At 46.4% G+C, this 21297-nt stretch overlaps 1 protein-coding gene across 1 annotated transcript in view; it reads right to left on the bottom strand.

The window, feature by feature from the left end:
• The window catches only part of LOC121531637 (PDZ domain-containing RING finger protein 4-like), a 94990-nt gene extending 74532 nt beyond the window's left edge, over positions 1-20458 (bottom strand). The window contains 1 exon segment of the mRNA XM_041836980.2: positions 20029-20458. Within this exon segment, the coding sequence (XP_041692914.2) occupies positions 20029-20097 (69 nt within the window). The 5' untranslated portion in view covers positions 20098-20458.
• Positions 20459-21297: the final 839 nt, after the last annotated feature.

The raw sequence follows: 21297 nt of genomic DNA, 5'->3' as shown, positions 1-21297 counted from the left end.
CCTCGACACCTCGTCTCTCCACAAGAGGTGCTGTTCAGATCACAATGAGCTCTCGAGTGTGTGTCAGACTCTCTCTCACACACACACACACACACACACACACTCACCCATGCATACCCCACAAGACATGTCAAAAGAGGTCTCTTCACAGTCCCCAAGTCCAAAACAGACTATGGGAGGCGCACAGTACTACATAGAGCCATGACTACATGGAACTCTATTCCACATCAAGTAACTAATGCAAGTAGTACAATTAGATTTAAAAAACACCTTATGGAACAGCGGGGACTGTGAAGCAACACAAACATAGGCGCAGACAAATGCATACACACACACGATAACATACGCACTATACACACACGTACACATGGAGTTTTGTACTGTAGACATGTGGTAGTGGTGGAGTAGGGGCCTGAGGGCACACAGGGTGTTGTGAAATCTGTGAATGTATTGTAATGTTTTTAAAATTGTATGAACTGCCTTAATTTTGCTGGACCCCAGGAAGAGCTAATGGGGATCCATAATAAGTACAAATATACACACACACACACACACACACACACACACACAACACAGGCTATGCAGCATCCATTGCCCAGTCAGGCTGTAAATAACAGGCAGTAAATTAAGGCTGATTGCTGCAGCTTCTCAGTAGACTCTCAGAGGGATGAGAATAAAGGAGCAGACCCTCGTCTTCATTAAGACAGATGAAGCAGAGCCAGATGGAAGGAGAGAAGGAAAGAAGGAGGGAAGGAGGGGAAGGAGAGAAGGAGGGGAAGGAGACAAAGGAGGGTAAGGAGAGAAGTTGGGGAAGGAGAGAAGGAGGGAAGGAGGGGAAGGAGGGAAGGAGGGAAGGACCGAAGGAGGGAAGGAAGGGAAGGAGGGAAGGAGGGAAGGATGGAAGGTGAGAAGGAGGAAAGGAGGGGAAGGAAGGAAGGAGGGGAGGAGGGAAGGAGGGGAAGGAGGGGAGGAGAGAAGGAGGGGAGGAGGGGAAGGAGGGAAGGAGGGAAGGAGGGAAAGGAGGGAAGAAGGGAAGGAGGGAAGGAGGAAGGAGGGAAGGAGAGAGGAGGGAAGGAGGGAAGGAGGGGAAAGAGGGGAGGAGGGGAAGGTGAGAAGGAGGGGAACGAGGGGAAGGAGGGAAGGAGGGAAGGAGGGGAAGGAGGGGAGGAGGGGAAGGAGGGAAGGAGGGGAAGGAGGGGAGGAGGGGAAGGAGGAAAGGAGGGGAATGAGGGAAGGAGGGGAGGAGGGGAAGGAGGGAAGGAGAGAAGGAGGGAAGGAGAGAAGGAGAGAAGGAGGGAAGGAGGGAAGGCGAGAAGGACAGAAGGAGGGAAGGAGACACAGAACAACAGCCACACCACAAACATTCAACACAGTCAATATCCACCAGACCGGGTTCAAATATAATTTCAAGTTTTTCAGATATTTGTATTTGAGCATGGCTTGTGCAAAATAACCAATAAAGTAGTCCCAAAGTGCAAACCCCACCCATATTGCGTGCTCAAACAAGCAATCTCAAAGTGCCTAAAATACTAGTGAACCCACAGCCACATGAGGCCCACTCACTGCAGGTTCCCATGACAACTAAAACTGTCTCTCCAGACCCTTGGACATAGTCAGCTACATACATCCTTGTGAAGTCAAGATCCTTCCTAAGTGCAGACAAATTAGTATTGCTCTAAAGTGTTTGCAACATGCTCCTCGCTATGTTCATCAACAAAATGTTCTCAAGAAACTTTGAGAGGCACCTGAAGGATTAATCAGTTAGTGTGTGTCGTGTCTGAAATCACTTAATTCATCCGCAGGACGCGCTCTTCAAACACCAGCGCCAGGTGTTTCTAATCAAGATATGTTTGTTTGTCTTGTGTTTTGTATGCATTACAATTACCAGGTGTGCTACTGTTTCATTTGCCTATAGCACTGTAACAGTTCATTTAACACACCAGCAGGCCTTGCCACCATCAACGCTCAGGTCGGGTAAACATGTCGCACACTGAAGCTACATGTACAGTTGAAGTCGGAAGTTTACATACACTTAGGTTGGAGTCATTAAAACTTGTTTTTCAACCACTCCACAAATTTTTTGTTAACAAACTATAGTTTTGGCAAGTCGGTTAGGACATCTACTTTGTGCATGACACAAGTAATCTTTCCAACAATTGTTTACAGACAGATTATTTCACTTATAATTCACTGTATCACAATTCCAGTGGGTCAGAAGTTTACATACACTAAGTTGACTGTGCCTTTAAACAGCTTGGAAAATTCTAGAAAAGTATGTCATGGCTTTAGAAGCTTCTGATAGGCTAATTGACATAATTTGAGTCAATTGTGCCTCTTTGCTTGACATCATGGGAAAATCTAAAGAAATCAACCAAGACCTCAGAAAAAAAATGGTAGACCTCCACAAGTCTGGTTCATCCTTGGGAGCAATTTCCAAATGCCTGAAGGTACCACGTTCATCTGTACAAACAATAGTACGCAAGAATAAACACCATGGGACCACGCAGGCGTCATACCGCTCAGGAAGGAGAGGTATTCTGTCTCCTAGAGATGAACGTACTTTGGTGCGAAAAGTGCAAATCAATCCCAGAACAACAGCAAAGGACCTTGTGAAGATGCTGGAGGAAACAGGTACAAAAGTATCTATATCCTCAGTAAAACTAGTCCTATATCGACATAACCTGAAAGGCCGCTCAGCAAGGAAGAAGCCACTGCTCCAAAACCGCCATAAAAAAGACAGACTACGGTTTGCAACTGCACATGGGGACAAAGATCTTACTTTTTGGAGAAATTTCCTCTGGTCTGATGAAACAAAAATATAACTTTTTGGCCATAATGACCATCGTTATGTTTGGAGGAAAAAGGGAGATGATTGCAAGCCGAAGAACACCATCCCAACCGTGAAGCATGGAGGTGGCAGCATCATGCTGTGGGGGTACTTTGCTGCAGGAGGGCCTGGTGCACTTCACAAAATAGATGGCATCATGAGGAAGGACAAATATGTGGATATATTGAAGCAACATCTCAAGACATCAGTCAGGAAGTTAAAGCTTGGTCGCAAATGGGTCTTCCAAATGGACAATGACCCCAAGCATACTTCCAAAGTTGTAGCAAAATGGCTTAAGGACAACAAGGTCAAGGTATTGGAGTGGCCATCTCAAAGCCCTGACGTCAATCCTATAGAAAATCTGTGGGCAGAACTGAAAAAGCGTGTGCGAGCAAGGAGGCCTACAAACCTGACTCAGTTACACCAGCTCTGTCAGAAGGAATGGGCCAAAATTCACCCAACTTATTGTGGGAAGCTTGTGGAAGGCTACCCGAAACGTTTGACCCAAGTTAAACAATTTAAAGGCAATGCTACCAAATACTAATTGAGTGTATGTAAACTTCTGACCCACTGGGAATGTGATTAAATAAATCAAAGCTGAAATAAATCATTATCTCTACTATTATTCTCACATTTCACAATCTTAAAATAAAGTGGTGATCCTAACTGACCTGAAACAGGGAATTTGTACTAGGATTAAATGTCAGGAATGATGAAAAACTGAGTTGAAATGTAATTGGCTAAGGTGTATGTAAACTTCTGACTTCAACTGTACCTAGAGATTAAATAGAAGAGAGGGAGAGAGAGTTAGAGAGAGAAAAATGAGTTAGAGAGTGATAGAGAGAAAGAGAGCGTGAGAGAGAGAGTTAGAGAAAGAGAGAGAGAGAGAGCGAGAGAGAGAGAGAGTTAGAGAAAGAGAGAGAGAGAGAGAGAGAGAGAGAGAGAGAGAGAAGAGAGAGAGAGAGAGAGAGAGAGAGAGAGAGAGAGAGAGAGAGAGAAAGAGACAGAGAGAGAGAGAGAGAGAGAGAGAGAGAGAGAGAGAGAGAGAAGAGAGAGAGAGAGAGAGAGAGAGAGAGAGAGAGAGAGAGAGAGAGAGAGAGAGAGAGACAGAGAGAGAGAGAGAGAGAGAGAGAGGGAGAGAGAGAGAGAGAGAGAGGTGCGAGTGAGTGGAAATGATCCAACTCATTGTGAAGAGCCCCCTCATGTTGGGTCAGTGGGGGTGAGAAGATGGGGGGTGGGGGAGGTAGAAGGGGCGGTCCAGGGATTTGATACATGGCTGAAAAGGTCATTGCAGCTCTAAGAAAGAGATGGAAAAGGTCAATTCATCAACTCCCTCTTAAATCCTCCTCTCCTCCCCGTGCCTCCTCTCCACTCGTCCTGAATGGGATTTAATAGAGTGACTGATGAAGCCCATTGACTTGATATCTCCTCGTAAATTTGCCAGAACAAACGTCAGCGGGGAGAGGGGGCATCCTTGCCAAGTTGCAGGGCAAAATAAGACAGCCATGTTATCTAGAGTTACATTACCAGCTAACACATGAGCTGTTTGTGCTACTAACAGCTAATATACACTACCGGTCAAACGTTTTAGAACACTTACTCATTCAAGGGTTTTTCTTTATTTGTACTATTTTCTACATTGTAGAATAATAGTGAAGACATCAAAACTATGAAATAACACATATGGAATCCTGTAGTAACCAAAAAAGTGTTAAACAAATCAAAATATATTTGATATTTGAGATTCTTCAAACAGCCACCCTTTGCCCTGATGACAGCTTTGCACACTCTTGGCATTCTCTCAACCAGCTACACAATTCATTTTCTCCTTTCCTCCTTCTGATAACCAGGTGGCGAATCGCATCTCTGCATGTCTGGCAGACATATCAGTGTGGATGTCGGATCACCACCTCAAGCTGAACCCGACAAGACGGAGCTGCTCTTCCTCCCGGGAAGGACTGCCCGCTCCATGATCTCGCCATCACGGTTGACAACTCCATTGTGTCCTCCTCCCAGAGTGCAAAGAACCTTGGCGTGACCCTGGACAACACCTTGTCGTTCTCCGCTAACATCAAAGTGGTGACCCGATCCTGCAGGTTCATGCTCTACAACATTCGCAGAGTACGAACCTACCTTACACAGAAAGCGGCACAGGTCCTAATCCAGGCACTTGTCATCTCCCATCTGGATTACTGCAACACGCTGTTGGCTGGGCTCCCTGCCTGTACCATTAAACCCCTACAACTTATCCAGAACGCTGCAGCCCGTCTGGTGTTCAACCTTCCCAAGTTCTCTCATGTCACCCCGCTCCTCTGGAAACTCCACTGGCTTCCAGTTGAGGCTCGCATCTACTACAAGACCATGGTGCTTGCCTACGGAGCTGTGAGGGGAACGGCATCTCCGTACTTTCAGGCTCTGATCCTACACCCAAACGAGGGCACTACATTCATCCACCTCTGGCCTGCTAGCTCCCCTACCTCTACGGAAGCACAGTTCCCACTCAGCCCAGTCAAAGCTATTCGCTGCTCTGGCACCCCAATGGTGGAACAAGCTCCCCCACGACGCCAGGACAGCGGAGTCACTGACCACCTTCCGGAGACACTTGAAACCCTACCTCTTTAAGGAATACCTGGAATAGTATAAAGTAATCCTTCTACCCCCCCAATAAAAAAAGTAATAAGTTGAATGCAAAATGATGTAAATGTAAATTCCACGTGACTAGCTTATGAAGCTGGTTGAGAGAATGCCAAGAGCGTGCAAAGCTATCATCAAGGCAAAGGGTGGCTATTTTGATTTGTTTACATGATTCCATATGTGTTATTTCATAGTTTTGATGTCTTCACTATTATTCTACAATGTAGAAAATAGTAAATATAAAGAAAAACCTTTGAATGAGTATGTGTTCTAAAACTTTTGACCGGTAGTGTACTTATAATAATAATAATATGCCATTTAGCAGACGCTTTTATCCAAAGCGACTTACAGTCATGCGTGCATACATTTTTGTGTATGGGTGGTCCCGGGGATCGAACCCACTACCTTGGCGTTACAAGTGCCGTGCTCTACCAGCTGAGCTACAGAGGACCACTTATAGCATATTTGTCACCAATGTCAGTTGCGACCATGAAGACACATGTGGCCTTCATGGTCGAATTGCTGCAAAGGTAAGCTGGAGGTAAGCAGGAGGTAAGCTTCTCATATGGTGTTGAGTAAAGCTTAACCATGTATTAGATCGTAGGTAGGTAGTTAGCTGTAGTTAGGTATTGTATTTATTATAGGTTAGTATTGTTGTTATTGTAGGTTTCCGTAGGTAATTGTAGGTTAGTATCGAAGCACGAGGCTAGCTAGCTAGCGGGTAGCTACTGGTAACGATTAGCAACACTGGAGAGCTGTTTCCAATGTTAATGTGCTGCTAGCCAACGTTTAATTTTTTGCTGCGTTATGCGTTATGAAAGGAACTAGACACGGACATGAATTATCTGTTTAGTGTGCTAACACACTCTTGGCAGTTTGTTGTAACCAAGTATTGGTGCTAAATTGTGTGTTAATGGATGCTAGCTTGCTAGTTAGCTACGGCGTCATAGCTAGGCATCGTGGGTTGTTGTGGGTAGTTACTGTGTCTTGGCAGTGTCTTCGGCCGTGCCGGCTGTAGCACGGCGAGCTAACTAGCTGTTTTTCGAACAGAGTCAGAGTCAACACAGTAGCCATTGTGTGCCGGGTGTAGCACGAATCTAGCTAGCTAGCCGTTCTTCAAACAAAGTCAACACAGTGGCCATTGCTAGCTACCCAACACGACCAGCTAACTGTACTGTAGTAGCTAACTACAATATACTTGTCCTAGCTAGCCAACGTTTAATCATTGCTGCGTCATGAAAGGGAACTTGACACAGACACGAATGATCTGTTTAGTGTGTTATCACACTATTGGTGTGTCTTGGCAGTGTCTTCGGCCGTGCCGGCTGTAGCACGGCGAGCTAACTAGCCGTTTTTCGAACAGAGTCAGAGTCAACACAGTAGCCATTGTGTGCCGGGTGTAGCACGAGCTAGCTAGCTAGCCGTTCTTCAAACAAAGTCAACACAGTGGCCATTGCTAGCTACCCAACACGACCAGCTAACTGTACGGTAGTAGCTAAATACAATATACTTGTCCTAGCTAGCCAACGTCTAATCATTGCTGCGTCATGAAAGGAACTTGACAGACACGAATGATCTGTTTAGTGTGTTATCACACTATTGGTGGTTTGTTGTGACCAAGTGTTGGTGCTAAACGGTGTGTTATTGTTATTGGATGCTAGCTTGCTAGTTAGCTATGGTGTCATAGTTAGCTAGCTGAATAAAGTGGGTTGAGTCTATTCCTTTAAACATTGAACCGCTGTGGTTCACAACAATTCTGATTTCTAAAGGTGGAAGTTGGGAGAGTTTTTGTTCGGGTGGTTCAGTGAAACAATTTTAGTTTCTGAGGTAGAAGTTTTTGGTGAGGGAGGCCCTGCTCTCTCCTCTCCCAGATGCTTAGCTCATTTCATTCCGATCTCCTCTGCATTTTTGTAGCCATTTGCTACAGCCTGTCAACTATGCCTCTGCCTATCCCTGTTCTCTCCTCTCTGCACAGGCTACACAAACGCACCACACCGCGTGGCTGCTGCCTCTCTAACCTGGTGGTCCCTGCACGCACCACCCACGTGGAGTTCCAGGTCGTGGGCAGCCTCTGGAACTGCCGTTCTGCTGCCAACAAAGCTGACTTCATCCCAGCCTATGCCAACCTCCAGTCCCTCGACTTCCTGGCGCTGACGGAAACATGGATCACCACTGAAAACACTGCTACTCCTACTGCTCTCTTCTCGTCTGACCATGTGTTCTCGCATACCCCGAGAGCATCTGGTCAGAGGGGTGGTGGTACAGGAATCCTCATCTCTCCCAAGTGGACATTCTCAGTTTTTCCCCTAACCCATCTGTCTATCTCCTCATTTGAATTCCATGCTGTCACAGTCACTAGCCCATTTAAGCTTAATATCCTTGTCATCTATCGCCCTCCAGGTTCCCTTGGAGAGTTCATCAATGAGCTTGACGCCTTGATAAGTTCCTTCCCTGAGGATGGCTCACCCCTCACAGTTTTGGGGGATTTCAACCTCCCTATGTCCACATTTGACTCATTTCTCTCTGCCTCCTTCTTTCCACTCCTCTCCTCTTTTGACCTCACCCTCTCACCGTCCCCCTACTCACAAGGCAGGCAATACGCTTGACCTCATCTTCACTAGATGCTGCTCCTCTACTAATCTCACTGCAACTCCCCTCCATGTCTCCGACCACTACTTTGTTTCCTTTTCTCTCTCGCTCTCCTCCCACACTACTCACTCTGCCCCTACACAGATGGTAATGCGCCGCCGCAACCTTCGCTCTCTCTCTCCCACTACTCTCTCCTCTTCCATCCTATCATCTCTTCCCTCTGCTCAAACCTTCTCCCTCCAATCTCCTGATTCTGCCTCCTCAACCCTCCTCTCCTCCCCTTTCTGCATCCTTTGACTCTCTGTGTCCCCTATCCTCCCGGCCGCTCGGTCCTCCCCTCCAGCTCCGTGGCTTGATGACTCATTGCGAGCTCACAGAACAGAGCTCCGGGCAGCGGAGCGGAAATGGAAGAAAACTAAACTCCCTGCCGACCTGGCATCTTTTCACTCCCTCCTCTCTACATTTTCTTCATCTGTTTCTGCTGCTAAGGCCACCTTCTACCACTCTAAATTCCAAGCATCTGCCTCTAACCCTAGGAAGCTCTTTGCCACATTTTCCTCCCTCCTGAATCCCCCCTCCTCTCTCTCTGTGGATGACTTCGTCAACCACTTTGAAAAGAAGGTTGACGACATCCGATCCTCGTTTGTTAAGTCTAATGACACTGCTGGTCCTGCTCACACTGCCCTACCCTATGCTTTGACTTCTTTCTCCCCTCTCTCTCCAGATAAAATCCTGCGACTTGTGACTGCAGGCCGCCCAACAACCTGCCCGCTTGACCCCATCCCCTCCTCCCTTCTCCAGACCATCTCCGGTGACCTTCTCCCCTACCTCACCTCGCTGATCAACTCATCCTTGACCGCTGGCCATGTCCCTTCCGTCTTCAAGAGAGCGAGAGTTGCTCCCCTTCTCAAAAGACCAACACTCGACCCCACTGATGTCAACAACTACAGACCAGTATCCCTTCTTTCTTTTCTTTCCAAAACTATTGAGCGTGCCGTCTTTAGCCAACTCTCTTGCTATCTCTCTCAGAATGACCTTCTTGATCCAAACCAATCAGGTTTCAGGACTGGTCATTCAACTGAGACTGCTCTTCTCTGTGTCACGGAGACTCTCCGCACTGCTAAAGCTAACTCTCTCTCCTCTGCTCTTGTCCTTCTAGACCTGTCTGCTGCCTTTGATACTGTGAACCATCAGATCCTCCTCTCCACCCTCTCCGAGCTGGGCATCTCCGGCGCGGCTCACTCCTGGATTGCGTCCTACCTGACCGGTCGCTCCTACCAAGTGGCGTGGCGAGAAGCTGTCTCCGCACCACGTGCTCTCACCACTGGTGTCCCCCAGGGCTCAGTTCTAGGCCCTCTCCTTTTCTCCCCTATACACCAAGTCACTTGGCTCTGTCATATCCTCACATGGCCTTTCCTATCATTGCTACGCTGACGATACACAACTAATCTTCTCCTTTCCCCCTTCTGATAACCAGGTGGCGAATCGCATCTCTGCATGTCTGGCAGACATATCAGTATGGATGACGGATCACCACCTCAAGCTGAACCCTGGCAAGACGGAGCTGCTCTTCCTCCCGGGAAGGACTGCCCGTTCCGTGATCTCGCCATCACGGTTGACAACTCCGCTGTGTCCTCCTCCCAGAGTGCGAAGAGCCTAGGCGTGACCCTGGACAACACCCTGTCGTTCTCCGCCAACATCAAGGCGGTGACCCGCCTCCTGCAGGTTCATGCTCTACAACATTCGGAGAGTACGACCCTGCCTTACACAGGAAGCGGCACAGGTCCTAATCCAGGCACTTGTCATCTCCCGTCTGGACTACTGCAACTCGCTGTTGGCTGGCCTCCCTGCCTGTGCCATTAAACCCCTACAACTCATCCAGAATGCCGCAGCCCGTCTGGTGTTCAACCTTCCCAAGTTCTCTCCACGTCACCCCCCTCCTCCGCACACTCCACTGGCTTCCAGTTGAAGCTCGCATCCGCTACAAGACCATGGTGCTTGCCTATGGAGCAGTGAGGGGAACGGCACCTCTGTACCTTCAGGCTCTGATCAGTCCCTACACCCAAACGAGGGCATTGCGTTCATCCACCTCTGGCCTGCTGGCTCCCTTCCTCTGCGGAAGCATAGTTCCCGCTCAGCCCAGTCAAAACTGTTCGCTGCTCTGGCACCCCAATGGTGGAACAAGCTCCCTCACGACGCCAGGACAGCGGAGTCACTCACCACCTTCCGGAGACATTTGAAACCCCACCTCTTTAAGGAATACCTGGGATAGGATAAAGTAATCCTTCTAACCCCCCCAAATTGTAAAGTGGTTATCCCACTGGCTATAGGGTGAACGCACCAATTTGTGAGTCGCTCTGGCTAAGAGCGTCTGCTAAATGACATTAATGTGCCCTTGAGCAAGGCACTTAACCCTAATTGCTCCTGTAAGTCGCTCTGGATAAGAGCGTCTGCTAAATGACTAAAATGTAAATGTAAATGTGATAGGTGTCATTCTTAGCCTATACACTGAGGGTGCTTCCCACAGTTGTGTCAAGTTGGCTGGATATACTTTGGGTGGTGGACCATTCTTGATACACACGGGAAAGTGTTGAGCGTGAAAAACCCAGCAGCATTATAGTTCTTCGCTTGGGCGGTATACAATATATACCGGGGTATTTTGAAATAGCCACGGGATGGTATTTCAATACTTTCAATACTGTTTAAACTATTTATTTGAGGTTTTTCAATACATTTTAATATTTGTAACTACTTTTTAAGTTAATAACTGCAGTCAACTTGTGCAATACGTTAGGAGATAAAGCAGATTGCGTTCTTCATTTCACCTGTCACATTATTTTACATTATGAAGCTTAACATAGTTCCGCAGAACAGTTGAGCCAGTCAGGTGTTTGTTTGTTAATAGCACAACAGGAGAAAGCGGGAGCAGGGGAGTCCAGCTGTGTATTGACAGGGGTCGCATTTTATATTGAGAGTCAACAGTGTTTCTTTAGCTTCAATAGAGTGATCAGGGATGTGCCACTATAGTTTTCCTTCACAGAAAATACATTAGTGCAACACATTTGGCAGAAAATAGCTTCATTTTCGTCAGATGACAACAAAAGTGCAACGCTATTTGGCTAGCAGCCACACAAGTAAATGTGCTTACAATGAAAAAGCATATTTTTTTTGCAAAAACGATGCATGGCCTCATATGTCTAATGTTTATCATAAATAGAATGTAACCAGTTACATTTCCTAATGTTTTGCTTAAGTTAATATTGCATTTTATCAGAGAAAAGTAGGCTAGCTACACTGAGAAAATTACCAGAGAAAAGTAGGCTAGCTACACTGAGAAAATTACCAGAGAAAAGTAGGCTAGCTACACTGAGAAAATTACCAGAGAAAAGTAGGCTAGCTACACTGAGAAAATTACCAGAGAAAAGTAGGCTAGCTACACTGAGAAAATTACCAGAGAAAAGTAGGCTAGCTACACTGAGAAAATTACCAGAGAAAAGTAGGCTAGCTACACTGAGAAAATTACCAGAGAAAAGTAGCTACACATCAGTCAGAGCACTATCTGCTGATAGAAGGCCCTTTGTGAATTCTCATTGAGTTTAGAAGTGCAACTGAAGCATAACATTAGTCTGAAGCTGAGCAGAAATTACAATAAGAAGCTTTTTAGATCTGCGTTTACAAAAAGCAGCAAGATATTTCTTATGCGTTTTATATTTTTTTCCATGCGTGAAAAATGCAGAATTCTGCGTTAACGCGACCCCTAAGTTTAACCTTGCTAGTTATCTATCTAAGTAAGTGGCTGAATTAATAAGTTGACCGGGCATCATATTGTGTTAGCTTTCTGCCGTGTTTGAGAAGTCAAAACCCTTTGGATGAGTTATCTGTACAGCTGCCATCTTGATTTTCTTGTGTTTTTTTCTTCTCCGTTCTCGGCCCGTCTGCTCCTCCCCCCTCTTCTCCGAGCAGAGCAGGCAGGCCCGTTGCCCTAGCGACTCCAGACTACAAAGAGACACAGCGTGTCCACATGCTGCTCCACAACCAGTACTGTTCTTCCTTCAGACAAGCACGCGTCAAAACTTTGTTCATTTGCACAATGTCTCTCGTTCACATTTGCTAATCCAAACTCACCAAAAATGAAATTCGGTAGCTCCTACCTATATATGTATAACTTTATGAGCTGGATTGCCTGTCTTAACAATTTGTTTATTTTCATTTGCGCTCTTTAGCATATTTAGCTAGCAGCCTCCATGGAAATTCGCTATTACTTGTGCTAATTCTGGTAATAGAAGCCGAATGGGCTTTTTTGCATTTTTGGGCGCCCGCTTGCGTACATTTACATCATTTAGCAGACACTCTTATCCAGAGCGACTTACAGTTAGTGAGTGCATACATACTTTTTTTATTTTTTCATACTGGCCCCCCGTGGGAATCGAACCCACAACCCTGGCGTTGCAAACGCCATGCTCTATCAACTGAGCTACATCCCTGCCGGCCATTCCCTCCCCTACCCTGGACGTCACTGGGCCAATTATTCGCCGCCCCATGGGTCTCCCGGTCGCGGCCGGCTACGACAGAGCCTGGTAATACCATAAATCCCAAGATGAGAGAAGGACGGTATGACGATATGAAAATCTGTATACCGCCCAACCCTAGCACCTACTACCATACCCCGTTCAAAGGCACTTAAAATATTTTGTCTTGCCCATTCACGCTCTGAATGGCACACATACACAATCAATGTCTCAATTGTCTCAAGGCTTAAAAAAATCCTTCTTTAACCTGTCTCTTCCCCTTCACTGATTGAAGTGGATTTAACAATTCACATCAATTAGCGATCATAGCTTTCACCTGGATTCACCTGGTCAGTCTATGTCATGGAAAGAGCAGTGTGTTGTTTTGTACACTCAGTGTATATTACCACTGTAATAGCACATCCATGTTATCCAGAGTTACACTAACGTTCTGATTCAACGTCACATGCTTGTCGTAGACAACAAACACATGCTGTTTCCGCTTTGAACAACTACTGTATCTGCTGTAGATATAGTATTACAGTATCATTGTAATATCATCGTGTGATTGGCTCTGCCACCGAGTTCAGTGAACATGCACTGGTATATTAACAATCTACTGCATGAAATATACATAAAATACTTTAAATAGAATATGTAGTATGTATTTCTGTATTCAGTGTGAGGCATTGGTATGTAACCCACTCCAGCAGTCTCTTCTCCAGCAGACCAGATAACTAACACCACACGGTTCAGGCTGAGACAGGGAACAGGAGAGGGAGCTAAATATTCCTGCCTTGTAAACAACTATGCAAAGTGGAAAAAGGTCAACTAAGCAACTCAGCATCTATATTACACTTTTCTGCCAGATCTTGAACCAGAGAGAGGGAGAGAGAGAGAGAGCGAGAGAGAGCGAGAGCGAGAGCGAGAGCGAGAGAGAGAGAGAGAGAGAGAGAGAGAGAGAGAGAGAGAGAGAGAGAGAAAGAGAGAGAGAGAGAAAGAGAGAGAGAGAGAGAGAGACAAAGAGAGAGAGAGAGAGAGAGAGAGAGAGAGAGAGACAAAGAGAGAGAGAGAGAGAGACAAAGAGAGAGAGAGAGAAACTCCTTCCCATGTGAAGAGACATCAATTTGTGTTGCAATCAAACATGGTGGTGGAGCTGGATGATGACAGATCAGAATTCTGATTAAAACCTTGAGGATGAAGTGCAGTTGAAGCGTCGACTCGTTGGGGGTTGGCGACGGGGGTAGACGGGGGTAGAAATATGGCCCTGGGTTATTCCCAGGGAAATGGGAGGACAGCAAAAGGAGAGCCAGATTATATTTCAGCGTAATCTCTGGCGGGTGGACACAAGCTCAATCAAGCTTCACATTTCTCTTTCCTTTGTTGTCTCCTGTCAATTTGAATGGTTGAGGGACATCATTCACAAAAATGTAATGGGACAAGAAGATGGATGAGAACATTGGTAGCTAGCAGTCTGGAGATAGAGAGGGAGGGAGGGTGGGAGAGGTAGAGATAAAGAGAGAGAGAGAGAGAAGGGGGGAGAGGGGGGAGGTCTAGGCCTTATAGTGCCGGTAAAAAACAACTCACACACACAAACACAACCATATTCACAACACTCTTTCATTAATGTTTAACAGGGTTTTCTTCATCTAACACTACAGGACACGTTGAATACCAGACGTTGAATACCAGAATACCAGACATTTCATCTTTATGTATGAGTGGCTCCTGCCTCTTCACAGCAGTGAAACCATACTCTCTCTCTCTCTCTCTCTCGCTCTCTAGCTCTCTCTCTCCCCATCTCCCTCTCTCGTAGAGCTCATGGGAATCAACCCTCACCACCCCACACTCAGATGGTTTCCAGATCTGCCTCATTTCAGCTCTGTCACCCAGAGACACAACTCAACATGTTCTCTCGCTAAGCACAGCCCCCAGGTACCAAGACAGCTATAGTATAGCATTACAATACATTAGTCGAGAAGTTCTTCATTTCGACATTCCGAAATCTATAGAAGACAGCAGAACGAACATCTTTCCTTTTACATAATGTCTCAGGGTCTGATATCAGGAGCTGTGCCTCACTGACTTAAAGCCTGTTTTCCGTTTCTTTGCCAAAAGCAGCAGAGCTTGACTCTTCTCCTATCTGTTCCAGTCTTTCAGAACTCATCATGCTCTGCTTTCATAAGGGATCATAGCTTTCACCTGGATTCACCTGGTCAGTATATGCCATTTAGCAGAAGATTGTATCCAAATATGAGCATACATTTTACGTATGGGTGGCCCCAGCAATCGAACCCACTATCCAGATGTTGCAAGCGCAATGCTCTACCAACTGATCTAAAGAGGACCAAGAAAGGACAATGGTAATCAGTGTCAGCTAAGCTAACAAATGTAGCAGACTGCTGGAATCCCATTCCAGCCATTAGTCTCTGAGCTCCACTCCGCTATGCTAGCTGCTCCACTCCGCTACGCTAGCTGCTCCACTCATCAACATCTGTGGTGCTGCTAATTAGCCCTAAAAAGCCACACATCAGTGGGTCTGAGCCGAACACAGACAATGTGTGACACTCACGAGGGGAACCCATGATACATTGGGATTTTAGAAAAGCTGTACCAGAGCACAGAGCGAAGAAACATTGTTATTGTCTAAAATAAAGCCTTTTGGGAGCACGGAGTGCAAAAACGATGTTACTGTATAGAGAATCTTTCCTTTTGGGACTTTGGCTTGTGGTAGTGTGTCGGGGGCTATGATAAGGAAAATAAAAGCTGTTAAGCATGTCAGTAGGGTTGACGTGTGTTTTATGCTTGTTGCTGAGACATCTCTGTCTCCACCTACAGGCCACTCACCTAGGGAGTTAACTAAAATAGACACTGGATGAGAATAACAGGAACAAAGGATGAAACTCATCCATGTCATTAAGGGAGAGGGGTGAGAGAGAGAGGGAGAGATAGAGACAGAAGGTGGCAGAGAAAGAGAAACCGAGAGAGAGGAGGAGGAGGAGAGAGGATGTATTAAAAAGAGACAGAGAGAGAGAGAGGAGGAGGAGAGAGGATGAGAGGTGTATTAAAAAGAGACAGAGAGAGAGAGAAGGAGGAGAGAGGATAAGAGGTGTATTAAAGAGAGACAGATAGAGAGAGGACGAGAGAGGATTAGAGGTGTATTAAAAAGAGACAGAGAGAGAGGAGGAGGAGGAGAGAGGATGAGAGGTGTATTAAAGAGAGACAGATAGAGAGAGGACGAGAGAGGATTAGAGGCGTATTAAAAAGAGACAGAGAGAGAGAGGAGGAGAGAGGATGAGAGGTGTATTAAAAAGAGACAGAGAGAGAGAGGAGGAGGAGGAGAGAGGATGAGAGGTGTATTAAAAATAGACAGAGAGAGAGAGAAGGAGGAGAGAGGATAAGAGGTGTATTAAAGAGAGACAGAGAGAGAGAGAAGGAGGAGAGAGGATGAGAAGTGTATTAAAAAGAGATAGAGAGAGAGAGGAGGAGGAGGAGAGAGGATGAGAGGTGTATTAAAGAGAGACAGAGAGAGAGGAGGAGAAGGAGAGAGGATGAGAGGTGTATTAAAAAGAGACAGAGAGAGAGAGGAGGAGAGAAGATGAGAGGTGTATTAAAAAGAGACAGAGAGAGAGAGAGAAGGAGGGACAAAATAAGAGCTGGAAAGCGAGAGCAAGAAAGAACAAGAACAGAAAGAATAAATTATGTGGCCTCTTGGTCAGGGCCAGGGCTGATAATAAATAATACGTCATCCTTGTGAAATAGCTTCGCAGGCCAGAGGAGAGAGGTGAACACATTGCCATGCTGAGAGCACCTGCAGTCATGAGAACAGAGATAGGGAGAAAGAGACAGAGAGGTGAGAGAGAGAGAAGAGAGAAAGAGCGAACAGAGAAAGAAAGTGGACAGAGAGAGAGAAACTAAGTCATAAATCTCCCACAGCTCGTGGGGTCATGGCAGCAGGGATAGTGTCAAAATGGTTTCTGAGTGTGAACACTTGAGAAGAGAGGGGGAGGTGACCAAACACTGACTCCTGCTCCTGAAGCGACCTGCTGTAAGATTGACCTCTCTCACGCTGAGATGAAGTCACACACTGCAGGAAGACGCTCTGCATATTGAGAAAGGAACCAGGTCTCTGTGGTGTGTGTGTGTGTGTGTGTGTGTGTGTGTGTGTGTGTGTGTGTGTGTGTGTGTGTGTGTGTGTGTGAGAGAGAGAGGGGTGGTGTGAATGAGAAAGAGAAAGAGAAGAAGTGTTGCCACTCCAGCCAGAGAGAGGGAGGGAAAGGAGAGAGAGAGAAAGAGCGAGAGAAAGAGTGAGAGAGAGAGACAGTGAGAGAGAGAGAGAGAGAGAGAGAGAGAGAGAGAGAGAGAGAGAGAGAGAGAGAGAGAGAGAGAGAGAGAGAGAGAGAGAGAGAGAGCAGGAGAGAGTGAGAGAGAGAGATTTGCACATCATTATAACATTGTACATAATATGACATTTGAAATGTCTCTATTCCTTTGAAACTTGTGAGTGTAATGTTTACTGTTAAGTTTTGATCGATTATTTCCCTTTTGTTTATTATCTATTTGACTTGCTTTGGCAATGTAAACATATATTTCCCATGCCAATAAATCCCTTTGAATTTAATTGAGAGAGAGAGAATCCTCTGGGCAGTGGAGCTCTTGCAGATAGACACAGCGGGATGGAAGTGTGTGAGTGTGTCTTTGTGGTCATGACAGAGGAAGGCAGCGTACAGAGCTCACACACTCCTTTCCTTTTCACACTGTTTTCTCTCTCTTCATCTGTTGCCATGATTCTCTTTCCCACTCTCTTGATCTCTCTTCTTCAACAATGTATCTCTGTCTTCCCTTCTCTCTCTCTCTCTTACTCTCTCCTCTCTCCCCTATGGCTCTCCTCTCTCCCTCCTTCTCTCTCTTCTCCTTCCTATGAAAGTTTCAACTAGGTTTGCTTTAAAAAATAAAATAATGAGTCATGTAGTTCCTTCATCAGTGGTGCTGATGCTTACAGTATCTGACGCACGCATCACCTGTATTCATTCATACCACACCAATGACTATGACAATGGCAGTCACTTGACTATGGCACCAACTCCTGACAGGAGGAGCTGAGAAGCCACAGACAGCTGTTAACATAGCCCGCTAACCAACCTCCTCCCCTTTTTCTCCTCCTCTCCTCTCTTCCCCCTCCTTTCTCTCTCCTCTCCTCTCCTCTCCTCTCCTCTCCTCTCCTCTCCTCTCCTCTCCTCTCCTCTCCTCTCCTCTCCTCTCCTCTCCTCTCCTCTCCTCTCCTCTCCTCTCCCTTCCTCTCCACCACATTTCACATCTAATTGATACACAGGATGGTTGTATACACTGTAAATCAGCTGTGATCACACTGGTGTGAAGACTGCCTGTCGGAGGGAGGGGGGTAGGTGGAGCTCCATGGTTGAGCTCCAGGAGTGGCTGAGCTCCTCAGTTATTTGCCTGTCATGAGATAAAGGCTGCTGGGGGAGACTGGGGGGTGCTGGGGTCTCTGGGGAGACTTGGGGGAATGGGAGTGCTGGGGGGAATGGGGAGATTAGGGGTGCTGTGGGGAATGGGGAGACTGGAGAGACTGTGGGGTATGGGGTAGGCTGGGGAGAGTGGGAAGACTGGGGAGAATGGGGTGCTGGGGGGAATGGGGGGTGCTGGGGGAATGGGGGAGACTGGGGAGACTGGGGGAGATTGGGGTATGCGGAAGACTCAGGAGAATTAGGGGGGAATGGAGGAGATTGAGGTAGTCTGGGGAAGACTACACACTTACCAACTGAGCCACACCAGATCACAATTTAAAGATTGCTTATGAGATCCAAATACTGATAATCAAATTGATACAATAGGAGAGTAATGCTTTTTAGTGCACCAAAGGATTAAAGCGTTAACTCTTTGGTGTGAGACATACACAGTCATTGTTTCTTGAAGACCAAAGCAGAACAAGTAAAGTACTAGTGTAAACTGCCTAAGGCAATGAACTTCCGTGAGATTGAGATGACAACACCTGCTACTTGAAGACAGCTGAAACACACAGGTATCTGAAAAAAAATGGATTATGTCCTCCAATTGACTCTAACCTCAGAGTAGTGGCATCAAACATGTTCAAAGCACTCCCACACAAAATATAAAGAAAACATACCCAAGCCCCAAAAACCTGGAATGAACACACAAGACGCAAATAGACAGTACCTAAACCCTAAACAGTCTGCTACTGAACACACAAAGACAAACGACTCACTTTGTGCAAGTCGGTCACAAATTGCTCAAACCCCAAATAGTATATATCGCTACACCCGCTATAACATCTGCTAAACACGTGTATGTGACAAATAAAATTTGATTTGATTTGATATACCCCCAAAAACTACTTTTTACCCCAGAACGTTTCGACAGTGAACACCAAATTGGTAAGAACCCAAATCAAACGGTTTCATCACAACAGTCTGTCCTCTTCAGAACCTCTCCTTGAACACCTTTCCAGAGCCTGTCTATTCTACTCAGGTCAGTGTGCTTTAGTACCAACAGTCCTCTCAACCTGCTCTCAGACTCTCTCTCTGGCTGAATGAATGAATGAATGAATGAATTAATGAATGAATGAATGAATGGGCACCACTTTAAAGACCACTCTGCCTCGTTGCATCAATAGATGAGTCTCGCTCTCCTAATCCTCTCCCTGTATGTATCTCTCGTTCTCTTTGCCTTAGCTGTAATGTATGACACTGTTCTCCTAACAGGTATAAAACACCGCTCCTCTCAACACACAGCAGAGATGCTAGATAGTAAAACTGCACTGCACACACCATACACAACACACACACCATACACAACACACACACCATACACAACACACACACCATACACAACACACACACCATACACAACACACACACCATACACAACACACACACTATACGCAACACACACACCATACACAACACACACACCATACACAACACACACACCATACACAACACACACACCATACACAACACACACACCATACACAACACACACACAACACACACACCATACACAACACACACACCATACACAACACACACACCATACACAACACACACACCATACACAACACACACCATATGCAACACACACACCATACACAACACACACACAACACACACACTATATGCAACACACACTCCATACACAACACACACACAACACACACACCATACGCAACACACACACCATACACAACCACCATACACAACACACACACCATACACAACACACACACCATACACAACACACACACCATACACAACACACACACCATATGCAACACACACACCATATGCAACACACACACCATTCACAACACACACACCTTTGCAACACACACACCATACACAACACACACACAAAATACAAAACACTCACACCATAGACAACACTGACTGAATGGCAGCAGCGAGCCCCTGCCTCAGAGAAGGCTCCACTCACCTGTGCGATCTCATACAGCAGCTTGTAGTGTTCCTCTCGTTTCTGTAAAGTGCACAGATTGCAGCCCATTCTAGTCGTCGTGGCAACGCTGGACGTCCAATCGTCCCCGAGCGACAGCAGCAGCAGTGGAACCGTACGGACAGGGGGTCACCCTCCAGACCAGTGCACCCGTTCTCATCAGTCACTCTGTAGAGGGCATCACGCACTCATACACACACATTCACACACACAGTCGTAAACAAACCCACGCACTCGTCCACAGACAACCACGGAAAAGCTCCAGTTGGATGTAATAGAGAAATGCTCTTATATAAGCCCTGACTGTAATGGATACACTAGTAGTGACGGAGGTAGCAATAGTAGCAGCTTCAGCATCTGCCGGTGCCTCTCTCTCTCTCTCTCTCTCTCTCTCTGTCTCTCTCTCTTTCTCTCTCTCTCTCTCTCTCTCTCTCTCTCTCTCTCTCTCTCTCTCTCTCTCTCTCTCTCTCTCTCTCTCTCTCTCTCTCTCTCTCTCTCTCTCTCTCTCTCTCTCTCTCTCTCTCTCTCTCTCTCTTTCTCACACATACACACACCACACGCTGGAGTTGTGACTCCCGCTCTCCCGCTCACAGGGTAAAACACTCCCCCTTTTCACTCTCCGTCTCAGCCTCGGTGCACATGACTACGCAGATAGCTGCTCATGAATAATGAGGTGGGCTGGGTTAATATTCATAATGGGTGTGGTTAGGGGCATGGCCTTGAAAGGTGGAAGGGGCGTATGGTACCCAGAGTGTTGGCTCATTAAGATCGAAGCACAGTTACACAATGAGGTTCCTTTGTGTGAGCAGGACCTCGGAGGAGGATGAGCAGGATTGGATTCACACTGCATTCTACAGAGAGAGAGAGAGAGAGAGAGAGAGAGAGAGAGAGAGAGAGAGAGAGAGAGAGAGAGAGAGAGAGAGAGAGAGAGAGAGAGAGAGAGAGAGAGAGAGAGAGAGAGAGAGAGAGAGAGAGAGAGAGACAGAGAGAGAGAGAGAGAGAGAGAGAGACAGAGAGAGAGAGAGAGAGAGAGAGAGAGAGAGAGAGAGAGAGAGAGAGAGAGAGAGAGAGAGAGAGAGAGAGAGAGAGAGAGAGAGAGAGAGAGAGAGAGAGAGAGAGAGAGAGAGAGGTAGAGACAGCCACTGAACTGATCACAGAGAGTAGCCTCATTGTTTGACTGTATAACGGTCAACCAGAGGGTCCTTTTTGGTCCTATTTGAACAAGCCAATAATAAAAGAAAAATGTCAAGA

Source organism: Coregonus clupeaformis, chromosome 19 (assembly GCF_020615455.1).
Source record: "Coregonus clupeaformis isolate EN_2021a chromosome 19, ASM2061545v1, whole genome shotgun sequence".
Taxonomy (NCBI): domain Eukaryota; kingdom Metazoa; phylum Chordata; class Actinopteri; order Salmoniformes; family Salmonidae; genus Coregonus; species Coregonus clupeaformis.
The sequence above is the reverse complement of the archived record's forward strand: the minus strand, read 5'-3'. Positions and strand labels throughout refer to the sequence as shown.